This window comes from Aspergillus ibericus, assembly GCF_003184845.1.
Source record: "Aspergillus ibericus CBS 121593 unplaced genomic scaffold BO80scaffold_91, whole genome shotgun sequence".
Taxonomy (NCBI): Eukaryota; Fungi; Ascomycota; class Eurotiomycetes; order Eurotiales; family Aspergillaceae; genus Aspergillus; species Aspergillus ibericus.
The window spans coordinates 24,831-43,740 of record NW_020292189.1 but is presented as its reverse complement, the minus strand read 5'-3'; the positions used below and the strand labels follow the sequence as shown (position 1 = coordinate 43,740).

At 57.0% G+C, this 18,910-nt stretch overlaps 8 protein-coding genes across 8 annotated transcripts; 3 read left to right on the top strand and 5 right to left on the bottom strand.

Moving 5' to 3' along the window:
* Positions 1–228: 228 nt before the first annotated feature.
* BO80DRAFT_450644 (uncharacterized protein) lies at positions 229–607 on the top strand (the record flags this gene model as incomplete). Its single annotated transcript, XM_025721828.1, has 2 exons — positions 229–391; positions 462–607. The coding sequence occupies 2 exons, from the start codon at positions 229–231 to the stop codon at positions 605–607; spliced, it is 309 nt and encodes a 102-aa protein (XP_025569311.1).
* Positions 608–1,019: 412 nt separating this feature from the next.
* Positions 1,020–2,529, bottom strand: BO80DRAFT_498104 (uncharacterized protein; the record flags this gene model as incomplete). The annotated part of the gene is made up of 7 exons (XM_025724117.1): positions 1,020–1,542; positions 1,617–1,996; positions 2,046–2,119; positions 2,166–2,202; positions 2,248–2,273; positions 2,335–2,443; positions 2,494–2,529. The coding sequence occupies 7 exons, from the start codon at positions 2,527–2,529 to the stop codon at positions 1,020–1,022; spliced, it is 1,185 nt and encodes a 394-aa protein (XP_025569310.1).
* A 1,103-nt stretch (positions 2,530–3,632) lies between these two features.
* Positions 3,633–5,669, top strand: BO80DRAFT_498103 (FAD-dependent oxidoreductase; the record flags this gene model as incomplete). Its single annotated transcript, XM_025724116.1, has 3 exons — positions 3,633–4,078; positions 4,117–4,703; positions 4,756–5,669. The coding sequence occupies 3 exons, from the start codon at positions 3,633–3,635 to the stop codon at positions 5,667–5,669; spliced, it is 1,947 nt and encodes a 648-aa protein (XP_025569309.1).
* Positions 5,670–5,703: 34 nt separating this feature from the next.
* BO80DRAFT_420021 (acyl-CoA dehydrogenase family protein) lies at positions 5,704–7,494 on the bottom strand. Its single transcript, XM_025718327.1, has 6 exons — positions 7,023–7,494; positions 6,888–6,971; positions 6,614–6,844; positions 6,477–6,564; positions 6,120–6,423; positions 5,704–6,073 (listed from the first exon to the last, which is right to left on the bottom strand). Exons 1-6 carry the CDS (start codon positions 7,434–7,436, stop codon positions 5,905–5,907), a joined length of 1,290 nt encoding a protein of 429 aa, XP_025569308.1. The 5' UTR covers positions 7,437–7,494; the 3' UTR covers positions 5,704–5,904.
* Positions 7,495–7,798: 304 nt separating this feature from the next.
* On the bottom strand, positions 7,799–10,072 carry BO80DRAFT_395038 (GMC family oxidoreductase). Its single transcript, XM_025717298.1, has 3 exons — positions 9,700–10,072; positions 8,183–9,644; positions 7,799–8,132 (listed from the first exon to the last, which is right to left on the bottom strand). The coding sequence occupies exons 1-3, from the start codon at positions 10,042–10,044 to the stop codon at positions 8,086–8,088; spliced, it is 1,854 nt and encodes a 617-aa protein (XP_025569307.1). The 5' UTR covers positions 10,045–10,072; the 3' UTR covers positions 7,799–8,085.
* Positions 10,073–11,529: 1,457 nt separating this feature from the next.
* Positions 11,530–12,301, bottom strand: BO80DRAFT_420015 (uncharacterized protein). The gene is made up of 2 exons (XM_025718326.1): positions 12,090–12,301; positions 11,530–12,042 (listed from the first exon to the last, which is right to left on the bottom strand). Exons 1-2 carry the CDS (start codon positions 12,247–12,249, stop codon positions 11,651–11,653), a joined length of 552 nt encoding a protein of 183 aa, XP_025569306.1. The 5' UTR covers positions 12,250–12,301; the 3' UTR covers positions 11,530–11,650.
* Positions 12,302–12,630: 329 nt separating this feature from the next.
* On the top strand, positions 12,631–15,528 carry BO80DRAFT_469784 (uncharacterized protein; the record flags this gene model as incomplete). The annotated part of the gene is made up of 7 exons (XM_025723038.1): positions 12,631–12,779; positions 13,471–13,790; positions 13,843–14,138; positions 14,196–14,486; positions 14,541–14,744; positions 14,856–15,098; positions 15,151–15,528. The coding sequence occupies 7 exons, from the start codon at positions 12,631–12,633 to the stop codon at positions 15,322–15,324; spliced, it is 1,677 nt and encodes a 558-aa protein (XP_025569305.1). The 3' UTR covers positions 15,325–15,528.
* Positions 15,529–16,879: 1,351 nt separating this feature from the next.
* Positions 16,880–18,267, bottom strand: och3 (glycosyltransferase family 32 protein; the record flags this gene model as incomplete). Its single annotated transcript, XM_025721094.1, has 4 exons — positions 16,880–17,066; positions 17,113–17,618; positions 17,668–18,047; positions 18,096–18,267. The coding sequence occupies 4 exons, from the start codon at positions 18,265–18,267 to the stop codon at positions 16,880–16,882; spliced, it is 1,245 nt and encodes a 414-aa protein (XP_025569304.1).
* Between the last annotated feature and the right edge of the window lie 643 nt (positions 18,268–18,910).

The window sequence follows — 18,910 nt, the reverse complement described above, 5'->3', positions numbered from 1 at the left end:
GGAGACATCAGCCCGGTTGTGATCACCCTGATCGACATACTTGCCTCGGACTGTGGGTTGAAACGTTCCCACATCACACTGGTGAGGTCACGGGCCCAACACCACGGATGGACACGACATGTCTTGGAGGACGAGGGTCGACGCCTTTCCACGCCGTGCAATTGGGAAAATCAGGGGTTGTGGTCGTCCGGCTGGACCCAATAAAGAGTCGTCACGGACAAGCCGGTCATGTCGGACGGCTGTGTCGGGGATCTTGCCATAACCCACTCCGATGACAATGTCCGATCCTTCGCCCGCAGCTCTCACGGCCGGGAGGCACGCCGTGATCCTGACATCCTCCATGCCCCAGTACAAGCTCAGCGGGTGGATCAGATTCTCACGGGGATTGATTGTGAGTCACCACTCCTTCGGACATTCGTACGTCTGGTCACAATAGATGAGAAAGCTAACAGTGATCGCAGACCCGTATGTTCCCCTCGCGCAGAGCGAGGCCGCGCTCCCGGCCATCCAGGCCCACGGCGACTTCAGCGATACTGAGATGGCGCGTATCAACAATCGCAGTGCACTCTCTCTGTTTCCGTGGGTGGCCGAGGTACTGGGTTATTGAGTTTCTTGCAGATGGCGGTGTGATCACACTTCCCCCCTACCTGCCTTGTGTATATCATTTCAAATGCAGTAACAGAGTTAATTTTATTCTATTTTACTTCCGAGATAGGCTGGAATGCATCCGTTTCAGATTAGACTGATCGACTCCCGGGGCAACGAAGTGGGTGGAAGTGAATAGGCAGGTCTTTCGAAGAGGCATGAGAATATCTCACACCTTCTGGAACCACATGAGGCCTCCGAGCAGTTCTATCGGTGTTCCAAATGCACGCGTAATTGGGGTTGAAATGGGTTGGGACAGGGGACCATCCTTAGCGCATCCCATTCCTCCTTGGCTTCTTGTCAGTTGATTATTCGATACATAATTACACGCGTAGCTATGTGACACCCCCACTGGACCAATCCCTCCAATGCCATTAAACCAGCCGATCTACACTCCCCTCTCTCCGGTCCCCACCCCCCTCCGAGGCCCCGTCTGTCGTGTATCGCACCGAGAGCGCCGTGGTTTTCAGAATGCCATGGGCCGTCGTGGCATCTTCGCTACTCAGAGTGGACCCGTCCGCCCCGGCGTACTGATGGTATTTCCGCATCTCCCGCGCCATCGCCGCCATCTCGACGGCGTGGGCCGTGTCCTTCATCCCGCCGCGCCCTGCATCGTCCTGGAAGCGTGAGTAGCGGCAGCGCGAAGACGTAGGAGTGGGCGTGGGATATTGCTGGGGGGTGGCGGGATAGTCGGTCCGGCGGGACGTGCCCAGCAGACGAGGCAAGTAGGTGCTGGCAATGGCCTTGAGGCAGGGCGCGCAGGCTGCCATCACGGCAACGTGGACCTCCACGGCCGAGCTACAGAAGCCGATCGAGTAGGTGGCATCATACACCGGATGAGACGGGAAGAAGGCTTCGGCGAGGAGGACGATGCGCCAGACGCCGACCCCGGTAGCCCTGACTGTTATCAGCATGGATATATCTCTGCATCTCAATGAATGCATCCATCTCCCGGGGGTAGATCCACTCACACCGCACCCATACACAAAATCACGCAAACCGCAATCTTCCTCTTCAGCGGCATCTGAAGCGACCAGGTCATGATGATGGGGATGGACAGAACGAGCAGATCCGTGAAGAGATAGACGGCAGCAGTGGTGACATAAAACGCCCCCTGGTTGATGCATGACCCGTTTGGGATAGAGAGGTCGTAGACATAGACGACCGGGCGGCACTGGAAGATGTCGACAAAGAGCACGGCCACGAACAAGGCGACAGTGAGGAACATGGTGGACCAGATGAGCAGGTTGACCCGCTGCGAGTGGCATTCCAGTCGACGCAGAAAGAGCAGGATAGATAGCTTCACCATGGTCAGGCACGGGTTGTACAGCAGCTGGTTGGCATAGTTCCACTATGACGGGGTCAGTGGAGAGCGGCACCAAATGGATGGGAAGCCGCACGATGAGCCCTTGCGTTCGGTCGTAGTCTACGGGGATGTCCCAGATGTGGATGCCCACGTAGTTGGTCTTGATGTCTGGTCGCGTGAGCCCAAGCCAGGGATTTGTATCAGCAAGACCTACAAGACCAGGAGGTGATGGATTGACCGATGGCCAGAATCTGCTTGGTCAGTCTTAAGCACCACCATCATCGAATAGGACTTACATATCCCATCAGGATGAGGACATCATCTATCAGGTCATGAGCGTCAGTTGCAACCCCTCAATGATTACTCCGTAGGAGATTGCGTACCTCCTCCCCAGCGGGACCGAGTCAAATAGCGACTCCAGGCCCGCAAGACCACCGCGATGCCTCCCAGCACGGGAAAGGCGACGACAACGCCCAGGGCGATTGTCTGATGCTAGTCATCGATCATCTTGGCCCCGAGAAAGAATGACCGCACGACATGACCGGGTCATATAAGCTACTAGGCGCAGCGTCCACCATGGTTCCCTGCAGGGATCATGCCTTCGCGCAAACTCAAAGTCCCTAGTGCAAGTGAGAACCGAAGATTAATCCTCCGTCTAAGCAAAGAGATTTATCGCACCAATTAATTTCGTACCCGGACGGACGGAGTCCGACTCTGAGGTGGATGGCGGTTAGTGAGCATCACAGTGTTCCATGGGGATCTCCTCATGACTCGGGGGCTCCGATATATATTCACGCGGTGCAGTGTCAGGTGGAGGACTTGAGCCCAACAAACGACGCGTCATCCGTTCCAACCACCCCCCCCCCCCCCCCCGAGGAGAATTGAAACTCTAGCCGACCTATCTTTTCAAGGGTAGGGAAGGTAGATGGACTCGCATCGGAGTTCCGTCGGGGTCCGTGGCCAGAGGCCGGGGTGCCTGGCCTTAGGCAGTGAGGCGCGCGGGCCGGAGATGAGACACGGCACACCCGACAGGGGTCCAGATTGGCCGGGACGTCTCCGATCAACGAACAAGAGCTTTGCAAAGGACAAACAAAGAACTGCCCGCCCTGTTCTGGCCCCAATCGAGGCGGTTCAACTGTCCGGCCGATTAGATGCCCGCTACGTCCTACCCGGAGAATCCGATTCCTTGTCCGTCATCTCACTTACATAGGATCTTGGTCACCCCGGTCGCATCTGCAACTGATCGATGGATCGGAATCAGCCTCGTTCCGACTGCTCAGTGGTGGCTCTTCCCAGCCCGTCCACTGCCGGCTCTCTGAGTGGAACCGGGCCATCTCCGATCCTCCGACCGGACCAGGACGGGAGATCCGCGGTGCTCCAACACTCCAAGTCCCAGCTGGGGCACGGCTCAGCAGATGGTGAGAAGCTTTGAACGCGGGCATGACATGGACACTGATAACAGTGCAGGTGAGAATAAATCACCCACTCCACCGTGCATCCACCCCTTAGGGCTTGGGCGCCGGTTGCCCCGGCATGATTCCGAGCCCGGGGTCTAATCTAATGCACGTTTAGCTCCGCATCTAGTGGCCAGCGGTCGCTACTGCTGCAGCGGTCCACGGTTAAATACCCCTGGCAGCCAGGCCAGGGCGCTACTTCGCGGATGGGTGTGCTGCATCTCATCATGGCTCCCTCCACGCCTTTTCTCCTTGCTCTGGCACTCGGAGCGGCTTCCCAGGCTACCGCAGCCTCGCGGACGGTCCCCGTCGCAGCGACGACTGTGCCGTCGGCCAATGCGATGGCCAACGCCCCGTTTTTCGCCAGTGAAACCCACCAACTGACGGATGAGGTGCTGGCTTGCCTGCAGCCAGTCCTGGGGAATGCCACGGCCCTGTTCGAGTTTGGCAGCAATTCTTCGGCACAGTCCCTACCGGCCCCCGGAGAGTGCAAGGTGTTGCCTGGCGATGCGGCCTGGCCGTCCCCATCCACCTGGTCGCTATTCGATCAACTGCTCGGCGGTGCCCTGATCCAGACCGTCCCGCTGGCCGCAGCGTGCTATCCGTCCTGGCCCGAGTACAACCAAGCCGAGTGCCAATCGGTGACAGACGATTGGACGGTCTCTTATCTGCAGTGAGTAGTCCCCAGGCCTCTTGAAACATTCGTAATAGACGAGCCAGCGCGGCGGATCCGGCGTCGGTGATGTGGCCGCTGTTCGAGGGCCGCAGTTGCCTGCCGCGCCATCTGACGTCGGGGAACTGCACCCTCGGGGGCTACAGCAGTTATGCCGTGAATGTGAGCACGGTCGCCCAGATCCAGCTGGCGGTCAATTTCGCTCGTGATGCGAACCTGCGGCTGGTCGCGAAAAACACCGGCCATGACTTCAATGGCAAGTCCACCGGGGCCGGAGCCCTGGGCGTCTGGACCCATCATCTCAAGGACATCGTCTACTACGAGGACTACCATGTCGGCAACTACAGTGGGCCTGCCGTGAAAATGGGCGCCGGTGTCCAGGCCTTTGAGATCTATGAAAAGGCCAACGAGTTGGGATTCACTGCCGTAGGGGGCGAGGGCAAGACCGTCGGCGTGGCGGGGGGATACGTCCTCGGAGGTGGCCACTCGCCCATGTCGAGTGTGTATGGACTCGCTGCGGATCAGGCATTGGCGCTCGAGGTCGTCCTAGCCAACGGTCGCTTCGTGACCGTCACGCAGCAGTCCGATCCCGACTTGTTTTGGGCCCTCCGCGGCGGCGGTGGAGGTGAGTACCACAGCCATCTTTCACAGACCGGCGTGGACTGACTGGACTCTAGGCACCTACGGCATTGTCACGTCCATCATCTCGCGGGTGCATCCCAAGGTGCCGGTGACCGTGTCAACCTTCTCCTTCACCACCAGCGCCAATGTATCGGCTGACGCCTTCTGGGCCGGCGTACGCGCCTACCTCGAGCGCTTCCCCGCCAACGCCGACGCGGGCACCTATGCCTACTTCTGGGTCTTGACGACGGGCACCGATGCCTTCGAGTTCCTCATGAACCCCTACTTTGCCGTCAATCACACTGTGGCCGAGTTCAACGCCCTGATGGCCCCCTGGTTTACCGAGCTGGACCGCCTGGGCATCACCTTCACGCCCAACACCACCTACCACGACAACTTCTACGATGCCTGGGAGGCCGGCTTCCCGCTGGAAACCGTGGGATCGGTGACCATGATGACCGGCTCGCGGCTGTTCCCGCGCATCAATTTCGAGGACCCCGCGCGGTTCAACCAGACCGTGGCGGCCCTTCGGTCGACCGTCTCGGCGGGCTATCCCCTGCTGGCCTTCAACCTCAAGGCCGACCTGCCCGCGGGCTATGCGGAGAGCTCCGCCAACCCGGCCTTCCGCCAGACGCTCATGCACGCCATCAGCTCGACCAGCTGGGCCAGCAACACCAGTGATGCCACGATCCTGCAGGATATGAAGTACTTTACGTACGACATCCTGGGCGAGTGGCGACGGACCTGCCCTGAAGCGGGGGCCTACATGTCTGAGGCAGATGTCATGGAGCCCAACTTCCAGCGGGCGTTCTATGGGTCGTACTACGATCGTCTGTACGCCCTCAAGCAGCGGTATGATCCTACGGGACTGTTCTATTCTCCGACAGCCGTGAGCAGTGAGAACTGGCAGGTGGGGAGTCTGGATGGGTTGCCGGACCAGAATGGCCGGTTGTGTCGGGTTATCCCATAGGTCCGTGAGATACCTACCATTAGATATGAATGCTCAGAGCCTTGAATTACCGGTGTGCAGACCTCACTCATCATACCCTGGTCACCCGAGCTATGTAACCACAAACAAACAGCAAAGATATAGTTTCTTAGAAGATGCGTGGTCCATTCTCGATGCTGAGACAGCCTAGACCCATCCAGCTATTTCATCGTTCCCACCCGTACTTGCTGGTTGCTCCCCTGCCTAGGCTCAAACCTCAATGTTGAGGATGGCCAAAGCTCGTCACCCAGGGCTGGTAGTCCTCCTCCAGGAACAGCTCCTGCACCGCCCGTCGTCGAATGCCGACATTCCCCCCATCGAAAATGGGCAGCACCAGCGCGGTGGAGAGCAGACTGGCAAACGGCAGCTCCGTATTATACGCGGACCTATCACCAATCAGCTGTGCATCATATAGACAAAGTATCTACATACACGCCCACCGCATTCATCGCATCAATGCACGACTGAACCGACGCATCCGAAGCATAGATCTTCGCCAACAGGGCCGGTTCCCGGCGCTGCGCATGTTCGCCTGGCCCGGACAGCAAACAATGGGCGGCCTTCCAGGTCAGATACCGCGAGGTCTCGGTCCGCATCTTGATATCGATCAAACGATCGGCCACCGACTGGCGTTGGCCGATGGGCATCGTGCCGCCGCGAGGATCGCGGGAGAAGGCCAGCGCGGCCTCGAAGACGGCGCGTTGGATGCCGGTGGCCATGGCTCCGACCAGCATGGCTGTACTGTTAGTCTGCTTTCTGTCGGACACAACACGGGTGGCTGCAACTAACCGGAAATATCAAACGACTGCGTCACGATAGATGCGCCCGTACCGGGAGCGCACAGCACGTTCCTGGCCGGGACGCGCAGGTTGGTATACTATGCCGTGTGAATTTCCCGCCACTCTGCAGGGGACTGAGAGGCATACCTTGATATGAGGCCCAGAGACTGCCACATGGCCGGCCGTCTCGACATGTTTCACGACATGGAAAGATCCCACAGGGTTCCGATCAAGATCAGCTCGCGTGACGAGGAGAATCATGATGAGGTCGCTGGGTTGGGATGCCTGAGCAACCACATCCTCATCGATGCAACGACACACCACGCAGCTCAGATCGGCGCCTTGAAAGTCCCAGCCGGCTGAGTTGGTGGCCCACATCTAAGCAGTTAGCGTTTCCCGGTTGATTCTAAACGTAGCGCACCTTTTCTCCATTCAACACCCACTCCTCTCCATCTTGTCGCGCGGTCGTCTGCAATCCCGGGGCTCCAGGTTCCAGCCAGTTGGCCTACACTCATCAGCAATCTTCCGTCAACCAGGAATGAGAAGGGGCGTGTACCACACCCCCCGGCTCAGAAAACACCAAAGACGCCAACGGCGACCCCGTATTCTGTAAAAACGGAGCGAGAAACTCATCCACCTCAGGCCGATATGCCAACGCTAACGGGGTCAATCCCAACCCGGTCCCGAAAATCGTCAACGACGCCGATGCCTCGACGGCATAAAACTCCTCCACCAGGATGGCTGCTTCCACCAGACTGGTATTCTTCCCTCCGGCGGGTACGGGGGCCTGCGCGGTGAGCAACTCTGCCTGCACGGCCGCTTCATAGATCGGTTGGAGGGACTGGAAACGCGCCTCGGGGGTGGGGAGGCGCGTGTAGTGCGCTGCTGCTGGGGCTAGGTGAGTCGCGGCGAAAGTACGCGCCGTGGCTTGGACGTGTTGTTCGGTGGGGGAGAGGGTGAAGTCGATCATGCTGGATTGGATTCTGGATATTTGCGACGTGGGGAGAAGAGATGGGGATTCGAGTGAGGACGGGGGATGTAAGCACGATGACCCCGCAGCGGCTGCAGACTGCAGTCTCGTATCACCCGAGCGGCCCATGCACTCAACCCGGATGCTGTGGAACGAGGATTACCCTATGGAGTCAGATCCTACGCATAATGTTGGGGGTTATTGGATGACCTAGCAGGCATTGTACGGCTAATTGGATAGATGTAGGCCAGCATGACTACTAGTGGGAATATATATTAATAAAGTGACACACCAGGGATAGATGCAGTTAGGTCGTAGGGAGGATCATTTTGTTAAACTCAAGGGTTTAAAACCTAGCACTGCAGGGCATAAGCTGGGTATAATACCACGTCTCTGAGATACGATTTCCAAGTACTGAACGGATATATCACTACGGAAGAACCGAACAACAGGATCAGGGCCCTTCTATAGGCGTAGTTACATGCTAGCTTACCCGCCGGCGTGGGAGATCTTGCTTGCATGAAGGGACAAGGAAATCCAGGATATTAAGATCCTTTCTCCCGCAGCATCGGAATCTTCCAAACCTCAGTGAGTCGACGGATCCCTAACTAGGGCTCATCCGGACGTGCCCTAATCTGCTCCGACACGCCTAACAAGCACTGGTGATATTACACGCCAGCTTCTCCGCAATGGCATCTGCCGGATTTATCAGCTAGTCCTGAATGAAAAGGGTATCTGTAACTTACAGATCGTCGCCTGCGGGTGCCCCGGGGGCAGCAACGGAAACATCGAGGCATCCACCACCCGCAAGCCCTGGACCCCCAGCACGCGGGCCTGGGTATCCACCACCGCCATCGGATCCTCCGGGCGACCCATGGCACAGGTACACGCGGCATGCCGCGCGGTCATGGCATTCCGCCGAATGTAGTCCTCGATCTCCGCATCCGTCTGCACCTGGGGCCCCGGATAGGCCTCCTCCCCGATCGTCAGGGGCGTCAGCGCGTCCGTGTTCCACAACTGACGCACGCGTTTGAACCCCGCCAAGAGCACCTCGATGTCCGCCGACGCTGTCAGCCAGTTGGGGTCTACCACCGGTGGCATTGAGGCATCCGGCGAGGCAATTGTCACGGTGCCCCGGGACTGTGGCGTCACCAGCGCCACCGAGATGGCCGCGTAGTTGTAGCCGTCATGGGGATCTTCCTGGGACGGGATATTCTGCGGACCAACATACGACGAGGGGAAGAGATACTCCACCTCGGGCCAGTCGTCTGGGACCTGCGCCAATGCGGTCTGGCCCTCAGCGGAGAATGGGGCGCGCAGATCGGCGGGAATCTTCTCCCAGCCCAGGACATCCGGGCCCGGACTGGTGAGCATGCCAGAGGCTTCCTCATTGAACTCCTCTGCCTGTTGGGCGGCAAAGACCGGGTCTCCCATCCGCGAGTTCGTGACCACGTTGACCCGATGCGAGGCTCCGACGTAGACATGGTCGTGCATGTTCTGGCCCACCCCGGGTCGATCGGCCACTACGGGGATCCCCAGCCCCTCGAGGGTGGCAGCAGGCCCGATGCCCGACACCAGCAGGAGCTGCGGCGAGCCAAAGACCCCTGCTGAGATGATGATCTCCTGGGTCGCATTGAGCTGGTAGCTCAGCCCCTCCGTCTCCACCAGCACTCCTGTGGCCTGCTGGTCCTCGTTGAAGAGGATCCGTTTCGCCATGGTGGACTGATAGACCATATAGTTCGGGTGGCCCAAGGCCCGTCGGAGGTAGGCTGTTTCCGAGGACTCGCGGAGCATCGTCGTGGCATTCAGGCTGAATAGGGTGTATCCCTGGCCGAGAAGGGCCCCGCTCTGGAGGCCTGGGATCTTCGAGATACCGATCGCCTCCAGGGCTTGGGTCGCCCACGAGGTGAAAGCCTGCACGTAATGGGGGTAGGTCACGGAGAGCGCATTGGAGCCGTTGCCCAGCACGCTCACATCATACGTAGGGGTTGCATTGTCGAACCGAAGGGACAGGTCCGGCGGCGTGAAGCGGGTGTTCTTCTCGAAGAAGGGCAACAGGTTATCGAACGTGAAGCTGTCATCGCCCACCGTATCGGCCCACTGCTGGTAGGCCCCGCGAGTGCCGCGGTGGTAGACCATGGAGTGCCTTGCCGACGAGCCTCCCAGGCATTTGCCTCGCGCGTAGTGGGCCTGGGTGCCATATGTGCCCTGTGTCACGACCCGGGTTAGCTCTCCTGCTCCCACGAGTAGAAACCCCACGTACCGCCTGCGGGGTGGTGACGGTGCCCCAGTCAATAAGCGGCTGCCAGTCAGTCGGCGACCGTCCGGTGAATTGGCCGGCGCTGGCAGGCACCTGGCTGAGATTGCCGTTGTCGATTTCATAGAAGCCCCCGGCCTCGATGACGGCCACTGACCCCGTCTGCTGCTCGGCCAGGCGGGTGGCTAGCGTTAAGCCAGCGGTGCCCCCGCCGACCACGATGTAATCAAAGGTCGCATTCCTCCCTGCAACTCCGAATGATGTCCCCAGTGGCGGTGGCTTGTCGGAGACTGCGGACGCGGACGCGGCCAGAGCCGCCCATACGCTGCATATCCGATGAAGCTTCATCATCGACGAATCGAATAATCGTTGATTAATCTATGGACCAACCAGACAATGTGCTTCAAGAGCATCGACAAGCAGGGGCCCTGGGTCTTTGTTTAAATGAAGGAATATACGGTGCCGTGTCCGCGGAATGTGACCTCGCCCGTCGATCATTCCTGATGACCGCTTCCAGCTTCACGGGATTATTGCCTGAGACAACAAAGGAACCTGACTTGGCAGCTGAACTCGGAATTTTTCTCCTATGGTCAACCGTCATGGACTGGCAGTGAGGTCGAGCTGCTTTCAGTCCTGGCCAGCGTTCCCAGCCTGGCTGTCACCCGACAGGGGACTGTAGGGCACGGACCTGACAGGGCCACCAGGGATAAGGCTAACAACCATGGAACAGTCACGCAGGGTAGTCAGCTGGCGGTCCCATCATGGCGCTGCATACTTGCTCCATAGCAGGTCAGGCAGCAGCTTGTTCAGCGACCCAGGTAGGTTTCATGAACCCCTACCAACACCTCCATGCCTTCATCACGTGGCGCCAGCAATATCAGCTGTAATCCTGATGACTGCGACGCGATAGGCCTGCCAGGTCAGCCACTGTTGAAGAGAGGCTCGGATCACCCGTGAGAGTTCCTTCCCAAAGGCCCTGGCACTGCCATCACCGTCCTCCCGAGCTGCGCGGATAGAGAATCATCGGGGGATATCCACTTTAAATCGACTAACGATTGTATGATCGGAAACGCCACCTGATAAACCGCCCCTGACTCGGGAAAAAGTCGTGGACCTGAGCGCAGAATCTTGCCTGTCCAGGTCTCCGCCCACGCCGGGCATGGCTGTTCAATCATCGACCACAAATTATACCCGTCTCGGCTGCAAGATACCAGTCTCTCAATCTTGGGTTCCTACCGGTAGTTCTTTGTCATTGGCCACAGAAATCTTCCCTCGCGACTGCCCATGCTTCTCGGGTTTGCCCTCGCTCGTTCCTGCCTACGTTGCCAAGCTTGGTCAGTCTTCTAGACTTAGTTCAGTGGCGGCATGGAAAGCGTATGCACTCCGATGCCGCCTTCTTCACGACCGCTGTGATCAGCATGGTCAGTTGCAGAGGACCGCCGGCTGGATCACTTGATCTTGGTGCAGTCCAGTTCCGAGAGCTCTGTCCTGAATCCCTAGTTTCGGACTATCGCCAGTGGAGGTGACATCGGCCATCGTGAGGATGGAAAGACAAGACCTTGATTGGGGACAGTGGAAGAGCGGATGCTAGATATTAGAAGGAGATGAGCTGGGGAATGCAAGAGGGTACCTACCCCGCTTCAGTGTCCTTGGCCGGATATCAACAAGCAAGACCACGGAGGACCAGTATCCAAAGCCAATTTATCTCTGTATGATCAATTACAGTTTCCGCTAAAACCCTAGGAGTCCGACACATAATGACAACTTCACCATGTGCCGATGGGATCTTTGAGGATATTCACTCGTTATCATTTGGTTAACAGTAAAGGGACGATTGAAACGACCAGTGAAGGCCACTTCTGGTGACTCCCACATCAAAACAACATGTTACCGTCAAGCTCAATTGTATGAATACACAGGCAACACAGCAGTGTATGGAGGCCAAGATATTTCCAATTCAAGAACTCCCCGATCCCTTGACCACCACCGGAAAGCTACCACTACCAATGTCGCTCTCATCCTCCACCCACACCAGTGCATAGACCCCGTCTGTTTCCGTGCTGGACGCCCAGAACTGCGCCTCCAACTGGGTGTCGTTGTTGTAGACCAGCTGGGAGGCAAAGAGCGCGAAGCCCGTGACCGTCCCATCGATGGCCGTGGCTTGAGAAAATGGCAGCACGCCAATGCTGTTGTCGTTCTCGGACCGGATGTACAGAGACCCGGCACGGGTGCCATTGACAAAGGTCCCGTTCACAATCCAGCACTCGTCGGTGATGGAGGGGAGGTCCCAGTACATGGCAGTCAGGTCGGCAGCGTTGTTATTCGGATCCTCGGCAATGTACAGCAGACCTGATCATCCATCAGCAACAGCCATATAAAACAGCGCTAGGTCTGACCGTCGCTGAGACCGTAGGAAATGGGCCAGGCCGAAGCATTGGCTCCATAGGCATAAAGCGTGGCATTCTGCTCCGATCCTCGCTTGACGTGAGCACCCCAGGTCGCGCCGATGCCGGCCTGCATAGCGAGGAGCGGGCATAGAAGGCTCAGCCACTGCATCTTGCGATGATGAAAGGATTCGACTAGGATCAGAACAATTGGCAAATATTAGGTTAACCAGAGAGCGAATATGGACTTGAGAGGAGCGGAAGCTCCCAATTATACGCCATCCTCGATCAGATCTGGTCCTCCAGTGGGTGAGTTTGTCATCTTCACCGAGATGATACGGTTCGATGTTTCCATTGAGGCATGGATCAGCACCGGTCCGCTGCATACGTGGTCGTCGTGCCATCCGGCCCGTGCCAAACTCGGTTGACAGGCGACGCGCAGGCCTGGCTCCGACTAGGGCTGAATAGCATCCGCTCAACGCCAGGCCAAGGGATCCCGCTTAAAATAGATGCTCGTCCGGAGCCAATCATAGCAGGCATAGAAGTGGCAACGATGACGTCTCGGGACCACGCGAGCCCGTGGATGGGCGCCGTCTCGCAGCCCTACCAGCCGCCCCGCCGTTCATCCTTGCCGCATGAAGCCCTAGTTGTCCCCACCGGGTTTGAGATTAACCCGGCACAGCTGGGCGGCGCCGATCTACGGTCAGTACTGTTATGTACTACGTAGATAGTCCAAGGGCTGCCGGTGAGCCTGAGACAATTTCAGTCGGCGCATGCCAGGTAAAGTTTCAGCGAGATCGGTCCACACACTGCTAGGATCCACCGCTATGCTACACAACTGCTGGACTCTACAGGATACCTTTCACCTTGCGAATGTGTCTACCTCCTAGGTTACGGCTCAGGGCTGTGCAATTGAAAGATCCTCAATTAAGGTCCATGTGTGCCTGGTTATCTCACAGTCCCATGTCCTGCCTAACATGCCACATTCCGCCTTAGATAGAGTAGCAACGCAAGCAGGCACTGACATGCATGTCACCGGTAGACCCTTGATGGCACTAGCGATCTGACCAATATTTGCGATCCCTATGGCCAGAGATAGAACGCATCTGGTCGAAGATTGTCGGTGGAGTCAATCCCACGCTACACACAAACAAATCCAAGACCACCACCTCAGGGCCATGGCACTATCACACTCCCTCGGCGTCTTATAGACATACTGAAATATATATAATGAGCACCAGGGCACGGCTATTCATGATAACATTCTATCATTGATCCTTTTTGGGGCTCGTCATTCTTTCATCCAATGATTTTTGTTCTGTCGGCTTGGGCTTTGTAACTGTTTAATTCACTCTTGACAAGCTCGATCAGTCTCTCATTCCTTTTGCTTCAGGCGTAACGCCTCGTGCATTATGCGACTTTCCGTTCCTTTCCTACTGTCTTCCCTATCGTATGTCCTTGGGGCTTCCATCCCATCCATCTCCCACCAGCAGGAATGTGTCAACAGTCCGACAAACCGCGCATGCTGGCGCAACGGGTACAACTTGTCCACGAATTACTACGAGGAGGTGCCCGATACCGGAGTGGTCCACGAGTACTGGTTGAATGTTGAAAACACTACGGCCGCTCCGGATGGAGTTGAGCTCCCGGTGCAGCTGATCAATGGCTCTTTTCCAGGGCCCACGATCATCGCCGACTGGGGAGATACCGTTGGTAAGCCGCCTTCTTCCCTGGACTGTAGTGTCTAGCTAACTATGACATCCAGTGGTACATCTCACTAACTCCCTCCAAACTAACGGCACTGGTCTGCACTTCCACGGCATTCGTCAAAATTGGGCCGACCAAATGGATGGTGTACCCAGCATCACGCAATGCCCCATCGCTCCCGGACAATCATATACCTACAAATGGCGCGCAGTGGAGTATGGCACTGGCTGGTACCACTCACACTTTTACGTCCAGGCGTGGGATGGTGTCTTTGGTGGGATTGTCATCAATGGCCCTGCTACGGCCAACTACGATGTGGACCTTGGCCATCTCTTTTTGAACGACTGGTATCATGTATGACTCCCCTCTGTTCTGCTCATCCACCTGGTGCAGGCTCGACTGACCAGTTAGAAAACTGCCGACGAACTCGTCCTGCAGGCGTCCACCGATGGACCGCCCACACCCCCCAACGGTCTGATCAACGGAACCAATACCTACGGCAGCTTGGGGTCTCGCTTCGAGACGACGTTTGAAGCCGGCACCAAATACCGCATCCGTCTGGTGAATGCCACCGCTGACAATCACTTCCGCTTCATGATCGACAACCATACACTCGAGGTGATTGCGACGGACTTTGTCCCGATTCATCCGTATAACACCACCCAGCTCAGCATCGGCATGGGCCAGCGGTACGATATCATGGTGACGGCCAAGGAGCGGACCAGCGGCAACTTCTGGCTGCGAGCGATTCCCTAGGAAGCCTGCTCCGAGACGGATGCGTTGAACAACATCAAGGGCATTATTCGCTACGACAACTCGTCCACAGCGGACCCCACCACCACCGTGTACAGCTATACCGATTCCTGCGCGGATGAGGCCGCCTCCGACCTCATACCCTACCTGACCATCAACGCATCGGACAGCTACGCGTACAGCACGGACGAGGACGTTGCCGTGCAAGTCACCGACAATGCCCTCCTCTGGACCATGAACAAGACCTCCTTCCACACGGAATGAGACTATCCCACCCTGATGCACGTGGCAGACCACAACCTGACCTGGAGTGCCAAGGAGCGCATCATCCACCTCCCCTACCGCGACCAGTGGGTCTACATCGCCATCCCCTCTCCCTTCGCCCAAGACCACCCGATGCACCTGCACGGACACGACTTTTGGATCCTCGCCTCGGGATACGGCAACTTCGACACCTCGCAGACTGATAGCTTAACGCTGGTGAATGCCCCCCGCCGCGATGTGGCCATGATGCCGGCGAGTGGATACTTGGTGATTGCGCTGAAGACTAACAATCCGGGTGTAAGTATCATATGCTCTTATTTATATAGGTCGATGTGAACTGGTAGGGCAGGCATGGCTCATGCATTGTCATATTGCGTGGCACACGTCCGAGGGCTTTGCGGTGCAGCTGCTGGAGCGTGCCTCGGAGATCACGTACGACTATGAGACGCTGAATGGCACCTGCGCGAGTTGGAAGAGTTATGTTGCGGCGCAGGATGTGACGCAGCATGATTCGGGGGTGTAGGTGGGTAGATCCATAGTTTTTTCAATAGGTGGTCTGGTTGACTGCCCTGGGATTACAGCTCTTGGGCAAGGGTTTCAGACTTGAACAATTATTTCCACTGCCATGGGCGTAATTTTGTTGTTTTCTGTTTCTTTTTTGGAGGAAAAAAAATTGAAGTGGAATATCGTCAAAGCCAGGAAGACGATCAGCCCTCCTCTCAAACACTACATAGTAGGGCATAGAGTAAGAATTCCCATCAACTCTCGCAGTTGGAAGAAACAGCGAGCGGTTTGAAAGGGTCAGATGGATACCGTATCATACGCTAACTCCAATACCATTTGGTCTGACAGCCCGAAGCAGACGCGTATTACCCCTCCAGTACTGAAATAGACATACAACACTTGTATTTCAATACCCAACAGCGGCTGCCAACCCCAAACCATGCTTCAGTTTGATTTTAGGCCCCCAAAGGCCTAAGGAGGATTCAGCTAGTCTAGGAGGATGGGTAAACTTAAGTGCTGCTCTCATTTTCTAGCCTTCATGCGGAGGAGTTTCCGTTACCCCAGTAAAACTCCCCTCGGTGGTGGCAGCCGGAGCGCTGTGGTCACCGTGCAGATTACTGATGAATAGTGGCTCTATGCCCCCGACCCCAAATGGATCGGCATCTAGACCGCAGGACGATGCCGAGGTTAATGTCTCCAGAGGGCGCAGCGCATCAGGGAATGCATTACAGGCAGAGCTGCGTAAATTGTTTATTCCAACAAGGTAGTGTTGAGATCATATTGGCCTACTCCGTATCGTCTTCTCTGCCAGCAAGGACAAGGATGGATTGGGTTAGTACCGTGCTGCATGCAGGCGACCGTGGTAACACATTCAAGTTTCAAATACTACGAGACCTACACCACGAGGGATCTGGATAAGTTTCAAATTGGGCTCTAATGCTTGCCGTGGTTCACCAAAACTAGTATATGATAGAGTAGGGGAGTCGGTGAAGGGGAAAAGGAGGCTGCGTGTTTTTGCAGCTGCTGGATGCGAAGTGGGTTTAGCCGCGCAACTATCCTGTGCGCTTCCGGGCAGACCAAGATCTGATTTCTATCCTCCACGCTGATGTTCGAAAAGCCCCGTCCAATGGCATGCACGTCGCAGACACAAGCATCCATGAGCCCCATCGTTCGGATCGCGTATGGTGACCATAATCACTCCTAGCTATGGGTACGTCGGCGCTTTGAAGACACTACCGATTACTCATGCTTCAAGTCCTCTCGATGGTTGCTCCGGTACAGTCACCTTCACAACGAATGCCTGAAGAGACTCTGAATCCCGATGCGATGGATGCGCGTGGGGGATCATTCGGGAAGTGGACCGTGTGGTCGCAGATGACAGCTGCTGCGTGGATGGGCTCGGAGGGGTCGTGGGGGATCGACAGCCGGGCCTGATCGATGCAAGGGGTTTATGATGCCATCGGCGTAGCTGCACCACTGTCGTGTGCTTCCCTGCGCCGATCAACGGCAGAGACTGAACCCCTGGGTAGTGTCACAGTAGAACTGAATACCTTAAGTTCTTCGACTGACTTTGATCAAAGGAATAACCCTTTAGGCACCTTAGACCAGTATCGACACCGGCCAAACACCGTTCGACAGAACTTGCCATACTCCACCCGCAGGTTGAACGCTCGCCAGGAGCCTTGCGCGCGGTGAAGGAGGCGAGCCGCCGGGTCCGTGATGGGCTTGGAACCCATGTTCCCATACTTTCCTCGGCCGGGGCTGAAATTTTAGCATAAGACCATTCTCCAAGGGTATATCGACATACCTGAATCCAGTAATTGGGAGGACCAAGACATCGTCCACCAACTTGCTTCTTCCTCCGTCCTGTAATCCAGACAAAGCATTCCACCGGAGCCCTGTTCTCCCGCCCAACCAGCTCTGCACCGCGTGAGTGAAAGCCACCGGCCCGGTGAGAGCAATCGGATCCATTGCTTCCAGCTCTGCCTGGGTGGATTGTGATCGGGGTTCGCCTGCATGATGGGATGAGACACTCTGTAACTCCCCAAAGAGATGGTCAATAAAGGTCTGCAACACTGGGTGCCCCGGCGCCCAGGCAAAGGCCCATTGTGTCAGCTGGGTGGGCAACAGATATCCCATGCGCCAGTAGGAGTCGCCGTCGGGCGGACAGTCTGCCTCTAGACCAACAATGCCTTGCACCGGGTGTGTAGAGTTATAAACGCGACCGGTTTCGAGATCCTCCCAGGGTGTGATGTCGGCTCGGGTGATCCACGCGGCTGGCGATTGAAGAGGCTCGGTGTCGATATCTGCATACTAGTTGCTGTCAGCCATTGCAAGATAATGAGAGGCGAGATATACTTACAACTCCCCCAATCCACTTGGACACCAACACGCGAAAAACGTCCGATTGCTCGACGTGACTGGGCAAAGCGTAGAATTGCTCTTCCAATGCCGGCTCGAAACGCCGGATGAACTCCGCGACCCCCTCATCGTCCCAGAGAAAGTATGCCATTTGCCCGTTCACCACGCGCAGCCATTTCTCCGTGCTCTGTCGTATTTCATGCGGCCAGGTATCAACGCGTGTGCTCTTCCAGGTCTGGTGTACGATCAAGGGAATCGACGAGTATGGAATCTGGCGATGGGCGATGGTACTGGCGGCGCGGGAGGCGTGTTCGGCAGCGTCGATAATGGTCTTGGGGATCGGGTCGGTTTCATTCGTCCATCCTGGGGGGATATACCAGGCTGCAAGGTCAGCACAGATACCAGCGTGTGGGACAAGAGTTCTCTCACCTCCACCAGTGGCACTATTGGTGTGGACGCGCTGGAAGAGTAGCGGGTAGCGATGCTCGAGCAGGGAGATTTCCTGGACTGAGGTATCAGGGCGATAGAGCAACCAAGTGAGTAGCACCATTAGAGTGATGGCTGCCAACACCTGACGGCGTAACAAGCACCGGCTGATCATGATGACAAGGTGTGGGCGAGGGGTAAGTGGTGCGTGGTCATTGGGTAGTGCGACCTCCCGGTATATAACAGGCCGACCAGCATGGATATGTTCCGATCGCATGGCAGCCAAGCTGCATGTCCCCATGTCTTTCCTGCGTCTGCCCCTTTCACGCCCTGGGAGGCTGTGTAACGGGGGAGTGGTGACACGGGGAAACGCGGTTGCCTAGCGGATGGCCCCAAGAGGGCGATTCCTTTCTGCATCCTGCTGCTGGCCAGACGGTGGACGGGAACCTGTCACTCTTGGCCCGGTGGGCGCTAGCCGAGTTGCAGTGTTTGCACTGCTCCATCCGTCGGAGCGTTTCTCCCTCTTGGCTGGGGCGACCATTGGCTCGTTCGTAACGCTGACTTACACGCGTGAGCCAATCGGGCTTGCTGCGCCTCGCACGGTGGCCGCCGGTGACCGCCGGTGGTTTCTGGGGCCAATCCGAGGACTGGCTGCTGTCAGGGCCCACGCCCTACGCAGCCCTAGCCGCGGTGGGTCGAAGCTTAGTCGGGCTTGGTGGGAGACCCTTTTTGCACTGCCCTGCCAGTGACCCAGTGAGGCAGTGCACGTAGTCTTCCTCGGCGGGTATAAACCCCACCATCAATCACTAGGGCAGGTG

Bases quoted from the DNA above. Each gene is read 5' to 3' on its own strand.
- BO80DRAFT_420021 (XM_025718327.1), bottom strand. From the start codon at position 7,436: ATGATCGACTTCACCCTCTCCCCCACCGAACAACACGTCCAAGCCACG. The intron at 6,972-7,022 runs GTACACGCCCCT...TGATGAGTGTAG, and splicing joins TTTCTGAGCCGGGGGGTGTG to GCCAACTGGCTGGAACCTGG. The intron at 6,424-6,476 runs GTTAGTTGCAGC...CTAACAGTACAG, and splicing joins GCAGTCGTTTGATATTTCCG to CCATGCTGGTCGGAGCCATG.
- BO80DRAFT_395038 (XM_025717298.1), bottom strand. From the start codon at position 10,044: ATGATGAAGCTTCATCGGATATGCAGCGTATGGGCGGCTCTGGCCGCG. The intron at 9,645-9,699 runs GTACGTGGGGTT...GTCGTGACACAG, and splicing joins CCGTCACCACCCCGCAGGCG to GGCACATATGGCACCCAGGC. The intron at 8,133-8,182 runs GTAAGTTACAGA...TAAATCCGGCAG, and splicing joins GCACCCGCAGGCGACGATCT to ATGCCATTGCGGAGAAGCTG.
- BO80DRAFT_420015 (XM_025718326.1), bottom strand. From the start codon at position 12,249: ATGCAGTGGCTGAGCCTTCTATGCCCGCTCCTCGCTATGCAGGCCGGC. The intron at 12,043-12,089 runs GTCAGACCTAGC...ATGGATGATCAG, and splicing joins TTCCTACGGTCTCAGCGACG to GTCTGCTGTACATTGCCGAG.